Raw genomic sequence first — 10,149 nt, 5'->3', positions numbered from 1 at the left:
TAAACGGCCTCTTGTTTGCCATGGAGATGCATCACCTTGCGTCTATCCCCCCTTAAAAGATATTGGAAGGCTATCGAAAATTATTGTTATTTGCGAAGGATTTTGATTTTTCAGTGCCTCGTAAATCTGTTTCTTTGATCTAACAAAGCCATTGATCTTTTCTAGGACAACAGGATTATACACACATACCCTGGCTAAGATCATTTTACATGACGTCACGAGATCCATGGCAGTTTTTATTGTGATCTTTCTTTCCTTCTGTGGTGCTTTGTCTTTAACACTCTGTTACTCCACTGAAAATCAACAGTTTAGGTGTGTCCTATACTTTCTTGGTGTGTAAAGTATTACAAAGAGGGTGACTGGATCAGCGAAATGAAACTCGCGCAAGGTATGTGTGAAGTATTTGAATAGGACTGCCTCCCGGCCACGCAATCCGTGGGAGTCGGTGGAAGAGAAACTCAATGCGATCCGGTAACAATTACTCCTTTATAAATTCCCTCTCTTTCCTGCCATCAGCCTGTCTCATATAAACAACAGATAGGCTTTCGAAAAGACCTACTTACCTGCGCTCACCCTCATCTGTTTCAGCAGTTTCACTCGAACTCTTCTGTTGTAATTTTTGTTCAGGAATATGATGAGGAAGATGGTGAAACAGATGAGGCCTGGAAGCGGATGAAGGAAGCTCTACGTACCCACGTGACTACGATGGGAATATGTCCCCAGTCTCCATTTTTGTGCGCCGGTTTCTTTAGTCATTTAACTCAGTCGTAATTTTCATACGACCACGTTGACGCCATAGTATGGGTTGAAGGCTCTGAGAATTTTTTCTTTTGTTTTTTGAATTGTTTTCGCAAGGAAACCAAAAGAAGGGTCACTGAAAACGAAGTGAGAGGACATAGAAGTGGCCAGTCAGATCTAATAGCAAAACGCAATATCAAATGCGTTTAAATCGATTGGTTGTAGTTAAAGGGTAATTATATAAGAAAAGCAGACATCACCGAGCTTTCGTGAAACCGTTAGAAAAAGCTTTATTTTGTAGCCGAGACTCTTAGACAGGAAAGTGTGAGCAACATTATATGTCTGCGAAAAATGAAGGTCATCTTTGAATAATTTAGTTTATTGAAAGTATTAGTTTTTGCCTTGTTCTGATTTATTTAACCAAAATACTTCTCCCAAAGAAATATTTACGAGATGTGAGGGTTAATTACGAGATATTTAGTTTGCAAAGAGTTCTTTTATCCATTATTTTAAAACACGGATACTTTTATTCAAGAGTGTAGTATACATTGAACTGAAATAAAATCAACCGAGACGATAGCAGGTTGAACTTCTACGGTAAAGACCTCTCTGGATTTCATTACTCGGGCTTTTTATTTATTTAATCACTTTCACCAGAGTGTGGTGAGGGTCGCACAACAGAGCGAGGCTCCAAACTAAGTGCGCCCAATATCCCACCCATCCCACCCCAGGGGAGGACATAGTAATCTCGTGTGTGGGAAATTAACGAAGGCAGCGTGGTCGAGTGGTCAGCGTGTTGGACTTGCGATCCGCCGCTCCCGGGTCTAAGTCCCACCCTGGCCACTACCTGGATTTGTTTCTCAGTAGCCCCGAGTTTTAAATCCTCGGCCATGCTTGTAATATAGCTAAATGGTTTGCCTTCGGTCAGTTGGGATTCTTAATAATGTTATTTTCAATTTGAATTATTTGTTTCAGTTGTTTGGTGGAAAACCTCTCCACGTTAAAAACTGTTTATTATTATTTTTATTATTTTTTTTATTCGTCTCTATCCGAGAGGACTAGAACATCTTACCATTTCTTGATGTTATAGAAAGGTAGCGAATTCTTGATGACTGTGATCTACTTGAAAAAGTTGTCAGTATGACTAATGTACTTGAACATAATGATGTTGCAGTGTGAATAAAAAGTACAATTCAGATCTCGTCATGCGAAGTATGTATATTATAATTGTACTCGTGTTTTGTGTGAATGCCATGGCTATAAACGTGATCTTGAACCAAGCAGAGTACCAGTGAAGATGTTAAAACGTTCCTCTCAGAAAAGCAGAAAACAGCAGAGTTATGTACGGAGCCGTTTAAGTAAAAACGTACAGACGTTATCGAAAGTCCATGATCTTATTAAAAATAATGCGGCACGAAAGAAAAGTACACGTAAAACAAGAGTCAGGTCTACAAAAAAATAAGAAGGAAGCCAATTTTAGAACAAGAAACGTAAACTCTTCAAGGAGAAATGTCTACAATTCAAGTAGAGATAAACATAGGAAGAAATATCTCAAATAGTGGCACTGGAGGGAGCGATATCGAAAATTTCCCACCCTGGTCCCGGATGTCGTTTTGTATAAATTTTACGCATGGTGAATGCTCTAGTAGAACGCTCGATACGAAGGCCGGGTGAACGCTCCTTGAGCGCCCAGTTTCGAATTAAAAATATACCAGTTATATATTGCAAATTTGCTACTTTTTACCGACTTCAGAAAGCTGAAAGAAAAAGCTCTAGGAAGTCAAGTGAAAGGTCCTAAGGTGTATAACTGGAATATGTGAGTTATACAGACATCCTTTGAAATACATAAGTATTGTATAAGCCTCCAGTGTCTTCAACGTTAAGTTTTTTATATCTTTAGTTCAGGTTAGGATTGATTATGAAAACAAATGGATACAAACAAGAACACTAACAGACAACGTCGATAGCAGGTCAAGCTTATGCAAAAGGACATCATCTTGAAACCAAAATTGGACTACAGATTATAGTTGAGACAATTATATATCTCGTTACATGAAGTTACAAATAACCATGAGGAACAACAAAACAAATGTTTATTAAGCAACAAATATGTTTATTTATTTCATTATTTTTCATTTATGTAATAAATTGCTAAAGGCAGGTAAATTTACAATAGGACAAGGTTGTCCCCTACTAGGTAAATTACCTTTCCCTATCCTCTACAAACAGACAAAATTGAAACCCAACCCAAAGCCTCCAAGCTAAGAAAAAAAAACCAGTTGGTTAACATGTACAAGAATTAAGAGAATTGAAATGACGACATTTTACACAAACTAATTTAAAGGAACGGATGTCGTCTTGATTGAAAACTTTGCTAAGTCTTAGATCAAAGAAAGATTTTAGTTTTTTGACGAAAGACGGTAGTTCCTTTTCTGCTCTTTTGTTATCTGGAAAGTGCTATGTTTTTGGAGTTGCAAAAGAGTACGCACACAAGAGGCGGGTCAACAGCAAGATTATATTGATAAGAGTACATGGTAACATTACCGCTGCATACTACGCGGGCTCACAACAAACGGACAGTCAATACAGAACATCTCCATACTATAACAGTAAGGCGTTCCATATGTTACAGACTCTTACAAATGAATAAAGGCTGATAGTTTCTAAAGAAACTGTTTGGGGCTGCGTCGGTGGGGGTAACGAAATAATTTGAATATATCAACAAAGTTGAAATGGTAAATTGGCCACCGTTACGATTATAAAAGCTGACGTTCCCAGCGTTAGCCCTTCGTCGGAGCGAATAGAGGAATTGTGGGTTGTGTGTGCTTTTAAAGGCAGAAAATGGAGCTACTTTATTGGTGGGAACATGGCAACGAGAAAAACACGAATAAATTAGTGGAATGAAAAGCGTTCGTTGATACCTGTGGGATTTAGACTGCCGGTTTGAAAGATGAGCTTTTGTTCAAGAGTTTTACGGCTTTCCGTGCAACCTAAGTCTAAGGAAAGACCGCAGATTTCTATATGTTGCTAAGAATGATTAGGTAAATTAAAATGTCTAGCGACTGGTTTCGATGTGTCCTTGTCATTCCTCTCCACGTCGCGAAGGTGTTCTCGGAATCGGTCACCTAGTCTTCTGCCTGTTTCACCGATGTAAATCTTTTTGCAATAAGTGCAAGTTATGCAATAGATTAGATTGGCGGAGGAGCACGTGAAGTGATCGGTGATCTTAATAGATCGTTTAGGTCCCGATATTTTATCAGTGTTGTGAATGTAAGGACACGTTTTGCATCGTGCACGAGCGCATTTAAAATTGCCTGGTTGGTCATTAGTCTGAAAGGAACTTCTGACCAAAAAATTGCCTATGTTTTGGTCGCGTTTGAATGAAATGAGCGGAGGCTGCGAAAAGATAGTGCTTGTCTCTGGATCGTTTTGAAGTAATTTTAAGTTTTTAAGAATGATGGATTTAACTGAGTGGTTGTGAGGGTGAAACGTGAGAGTGAATGGAATGCGGTCGGAATCTTCCTTATGCGACGTTTGTAGTGCTGAATGTCGATCAATAACTTGGGCGCGGTGGGGACCTAAACAATCCAACAAGTTGGGCCTAAACGGCCCAATAAGTTGGGCGCGGTCGGGACCTAAACGATCCATTTAAGTTGATTCGTAATAAACCCGTGAAGATAAATCAGATAATTGGCTTGTTAGCTCAATTGGTAGAGCGCTGCACTAATATCGCAGAGGTCAGTGGTTCGAATCTCGTACAGGCCTGATTTTTTTTTTCAGGTCTGATTTTCGCTATTGCATAAATAGCGCTCTCTACTGCGAGGATCGTGCATCATATGTATCTACAACCGCAGTTCAAAATATATGAACTTCATATATTCGTTGTATCTGATTTATCTTCACGGGTTTATTACGAATCAACTTAACGGCCTGCTCCTAGTTGGCTTGTTAGCTCAATTGGTAGAGCGCTGCACTAGTATCGCAGAGGTCAGTGGTTCGAATCTCGTACAGGCCTGATTTTTTTTTTCAGGTCTGATTTTCGCTATTGCATAAATAGCGCTCTCTACTGCGAGGATCGTGCATCATATGTACCTACAACCGCAGTTCAAAATATATGAACTTCATATATTCGTTATAAGTTAAATGATATGTTTTACAATTTTATACGAAGATGGTACTCGATGGAACGTGATTGCGGTACTCGGCAATGTTACAGCTTTGTTACGAAATATTATCTTGCAAATGTGTAGGACATGCCGAGCTTACCACGCACGTAGGCGACGTTGTGTTGGTATCTTGTTAATGTCAGAAAATCAAGTTAATCGTTGCTCATCTATCTGTAAATCGAAGACGTCGAAGCAGGGAAAACACTGGATTAGACCTGGGAGAACATTACTTTGGTGAGACAATTTTGTCAACAATACTGTCGTGTCGGATGAGTGGCGTGAAAACTTTCGAATGTCCAAGGAGAGTTTCATGAAACTGTGTGATAAGGTCAAACCTTTTTTTTGCAGAAGCAATCTACAAATATGAGATCTGCAATTGATGTTGAGAAGCAGTTAGCTGTAACTTTGTACTATTTATCGGACGAGGAGAGATACTGCAAAATTGCTAATGCATTCGGCATTGGAAAGTCAACTGTGTCTGAAACTGTTCGAAGAGTTTGCAGATGCATTTCAATCGTCCTTGGGCCTGATTACATTAGATTACCAAAATCAGAACAAGAAGTGTGTGACGCAGTTGCCAATTTTTTTTGATGCTCATGGCTTTCCACAATGCATAGGAGCTGTTGAGGTGTAGAACTTGTTATAGCTTATGGAGCTAAGAAAGATATGGGGTGGTCTTTATTCCTCATTTCCGCCATCAACGTTTTACAAACGAATATCCTACGATCTACCAACAATGACAATTTTGCCTGGTCTAGGGCTTGTTGATAACTAAAATTTGGGAATATAATTTTTAAGGCTCTTTTTTGTATGGATTCAATAGCCTCAGAGAGCTATGCGGGAATGTCTTGCCACACTTCCCAAACATACTCATATTACAGAGATCACATGTTTCAGATATTACACCTAACCGACCCCATTTGACACTCTGTTGTAGTTTTAAAACATTCAAAACTACTTCTATCCTTGCCTTTGATGTTGTCAGATAGTTTCCTGTTCATAACAGTACAGCAAGATATCAGTTCTGTCCAGCTTGGACATGTTTTTATTCCAAGATACTTGTGTTGATCTTACTAGTTAATAAAATAAAGATGAAAAACATTCTTGTGGTTTAATATTATTCAACAAGCAGGAACCTTATGAAGCTAGAAAGGGAGTGCTAGCTTACAAACATGAAACTCAACAACTATTAATGACAAGTAACATAGACGAAATTTAACTAATTATATTGAAGAAATCGTTCCTGGTACAGTATAATGCATACAAAAACAGGAAATCTCTGGGGTAAATAGTGCAATAACAAGGTAAGCCAACCAATGTCTCTCTGCCTTGTGAGCAGGCAAACTGGCAGTGCAGATAATAAACGCAACTCAAATTTGTTAACAGAGTGCTAAAACAGCGCACAATCCAACAGTTAGGGTAGACACTGTGAATGTTAATGTTCAACACTTATTAAAATGAGAAGGATCCTGTAAATGCCAAACACCTGACATGTTGCTTTGCCGTTGCTGATATTGGGGATGATTGTACTGGAGATGCTGGTTCTGCTGATGATTCTGCTGCATCATCATCCCCAGCATGTTGAATCCATTCTGCAATGTGGTGCTTAAAGAATGTAAACTAGCGGTAAAACTTGGCATACTTTTCCGGTTAGCTCAATGGATAGAGCGCTGGACTGTTGTTAGAGGGGTTGAGGGTTCGAGCCCCGGCCGGACCAACACTCAGGGTCTTAAAATAATTGAGAAGAATTTGCTACCTTTCTATAACATCAAGAAATGGTTAGATATTCTAGTCTTCTCGGATAGGGACGAATGAATGGAGGTCCCGTCTCCTGCAGGGTTGGGGGTAGGAGACGTTAATTTCCCACAAACGAGATTACTGTGTGATGGATGTCCTCCCCTGGGTGGGATGGGTGGGTTTACTGGGCCCGCAGTGATTGGCGCAAGCTGTTGCGGTGTCCCTGCCTGTCAGCGAATCTTAAAAATAAAAAAAAATCATAAATCATGTATTTTTCTCTTGAATTTTCAAGCTCATCGATCATTCTCTTTCTCAACTGAAGTTCTTCGTGTCCAAGGGCTAACATTCTGTTCTGTTGTTGTGGTCTTCTCCTTAGCTTGGAATTTTTTTCTCTTTTAGCTTAGAAATTAAGTTTCTTCTTGCATCAACAGTTTTTTAACTGTATCATTAGCATTATCATCCAAGGTTGTCTCACCAGTGTTATTCTCCCTTGCAGGGTCATTCACTGCGAAAAGTAGTAGACCCGATTCACTTTCGTCAGGATTATCATTACCGAGTATCTCTTCTGCGGTCTCAATGCCATTATCCATAGCTTCAACAGCCGGACATCCAGACCATAGTTCAGCGTATTCGTCAAATAGTATTGTTGCCACTCTTACAGGATCTACAGCTTTTCGATAACCGAACTGTATCCTCTTCAACTTCACGACTATTTCTTCTTGGAGAATATGCTAGTATCCTTACAGTTTGGAAACTGTGCTGGGTCTACTTCGAATTCATCGTTGTTTGGATATCTTTAAATGAAAAGTTCTTGTAATTCCTCATACCTTGTTCGTATCGATTCCCATTATTTCCCCTTGCACGTTTTCTCAATTTTATACGATAAAGCAACATTAAGCAGTAGAGCTGTCTCCTCATCCGTCCAAGTGAAATATTCGTTATCCGTGCTACTATCCGAATTGGCTTTTCTCTTCAGTTCTAGACGCCATTTTGCACTTGGTTAAAGAAACGGTGTGCGCATGAGGAGATGGTAAAACCACTGATGGGTGTCACAAACTTCATCCGGTTATCAGTTCCATCTTAACAGAAGGAAACTTTCGCACAATTCCGTGTGAACAGAATGTCCGGTCGAGTTTTTCAGCAGGTCGAAAACTCGTTCAGCACCGCGTGAACATAGCCTCATTTCTATGCAACCCTATTTCGATGGATGGACGACAAAGGCAATTCATTTCTTTCTCAGCAGTCCAAATTTTCCTTTCCATCACAGCATTTATTAGCAATTTTCTTATCCTTTTTGCCCTTCACTTAAAATCTTCCCTTCATCCGCCAACGAAACTCGTGTATCGTTATGTGGCAACAACAGATCTGTGAAAGAAACGACAGAAAGTTGTTTGTTCTCGTAATTTTTTGCTCTTCTTATTCTTTGCTCTAGTTTTTGTTGGATACGAAAGGGAGGTAAAAGAGCCACAAAATGTTACTAATTACACGGTTGAATTAAACTATTTTAAATAAGTTTGCATGTGTGGCCATACATCAACTTCGTAATCGATGTATGCATTCGAATTTTCTGGACTGATCAACATGGGTTGAACATCCTTAGCTTGAATCTTCTTTTTATTCGATTGCTGAGGCTAATAATGATTCAAGCCTCAACTGTACACAAATGATATGGACATTTGATTGACACTCTATCAATGAAACCAAGCCAGCCTGTGAGCAGCTCCTCGGTTATTAGCACTATGGCACGTCGTTCCTTCGCCCACGAGTCGTGTTGCTCAAGGCCTTAACCTTATTCACGGGTCAAGTAACTCGTATTGAAGCGTTAATAATGAATGCCTGCATGTTGGCTAAGTTAAGTGGGATTGTTTGTCCCACAAAGAAAACAAAGATAATGTTACAGGTATTTTTATATATTTGCCTATTATTCCTATTTCATACGGGGTGTACCTGACAAGTTAAAGCGACAATTTCTCTGACGTTTTTAAAACGAGTGAACAGTGATGAGGAAGTCTTTATATGATTGTTATGTAGGATGTACGTCGTCGTTGTGTAGCTGTTTAGATTAAATATTTCTCGTTACAATCACAGATAGCCGTAGTCCAAGAAAAAGGAAACGATTACAGAATAATGTCAACAACAGATTTCACGGGAGTTGGATTACAGACCAAGACATTTCAAGAACTACATTGCTCCCCCTCTCTGGTTAGTGGGCGCCAGAAAGAATCAGTATACGTACTTTTCGCAGCAGTTGACATTCTCCTCTCCATCACAGCATTGCTTGGCAATTCTCTTATCCTCGTTGCCCTTCACAAAGAATCTTCCCTTCATCCGCCATCCAAACTCTTGTATCGTTGTCTGGCAATAACTGATCTGCTGCTTGGTCTTGTTACCCAGCCTCTGAATACTATTCATAATATGTCTGTGGTTCACGAACAATGGAATCTCTGTCGATACGCAAAGGACGCCACCGTCCTCACAGCCTATGCATTATGTGGAGTTTCGTTGATGACGATGACGGCCATAAGCGTGGACAGACTTCTCGCCCTGTTGTTGGGGCTAAGATACAGACAAATTGTAACTTTGAAGCGCACATGCATCATTGTAACTACCTTTTGGATTGTATCTAGTGTCGCTGCTTTATGCTACACGTTAGATTACCGTATAATCAGTTGGTATGGCCATATAGTTGTACCATCTTGCCTTGTTATTTCAGTCGTCTCGTATACAAAAATTTTTCGGGGTCTCAGTCATCATCAGGCTCAAGTACAAGATCATGTCCAACAACAGCCGAGCCAACCAAATGTACTGAACATGGCGCGATACAAAAAGGCAGTGTACAGTGCACTGTGGGTGCAGTTAGCATTAGTTGTTTGTTATGCACCATACTATATAGTGGACATTGTAATCGCTTACAGTAAAACATATTCATCACACTTAGTAATATTGAGGTCTGCAGCAGTTATCTTAGTTTACTTTAACTCGACGGTAAACCCGTTCCTTTACTGCTGGAAGATAAGTGAAGTAAGACAAGCAGTGAAGCAGACAATCAGACAAGCACTTTGCTGCCCATGGAGTTAGGTCATCCTCGACTTATATATAGCATTTCTAAAGCTGAAAGTGATTACACAATTATTGTATGAAAACGCCCGTCAAATATGCTATTAGATAGAAAGAAATAGAAAGCTCAGATAATATTGTTGTTCGAAGTTTGTACATAGTCTGTTGTGGACATTTTATCCGTTAATTTATGTTTTTTGTGTTTGAATATTTTCCCCGTTAATTTAGGTTTTATAATTATTAATGTCAGTCATTGAACAATACTATTGATTTCTGTAACGCAAAGCCCTGTGAGGCTCTCACTTTTAATCGAGTATTCATTAAAAAAAATTGCTTGTTGTGTGCACTAAATAGCTATTTTACGGAAAAAAACTGAAAGAAAGGCAATAGAAACACCAACCATCTCTTTTCAAAAGTATTTTTCGTGTTAGCTAACTACCAATGATCTTGA

At 39.4% G+C, this 10,149-nt stretch overlaps 1 protein-coding gene across 1 annotated transcript; it reads left to right on the top strand.

Annotated features, from left to right (window-relative positions):
* Positions 1–7,651: 7,651 nt before the first annotated feature.
* Positions 7,652–9,818, top strand: LOC148721082 (melanocyte-stimulating hormone receptor-like). Its single transcript, XM_088739765.1, has one exon. It carries the CDS (start codon positions 8,769–8,771, stop codon positions 9,717–9,719), a length of 951 nt encoding a protein of 316 aa, XP_088595891.1. The 5' UTR covers positions 7,652–8,768; the 3' UTR covers positions 9,720–9,818.
* The last annotated feature ends 331 nt before the right edge of the window (positions 9,819–10,149 follow it).

The sequence above is a fragment of the Stylophora pistillata genome, chromosome 11 (assembly GCF_964205215.1).
Source record: "Stylophora pistillata chromosome 11, jaStyPist1.2, whole genome shotgun sequence".
Lineage (NCBI taxonomy): Eukaryota > Metazoa > Cnidaria > Anthozoa > Scleractinia > Pocilloporidae > Stylophora > Stylophora pistillata.
Note: the sequence above shows the minus strand (reverse complement) of the source record. Positions and strands in the feature narration are given on the sequence as shown.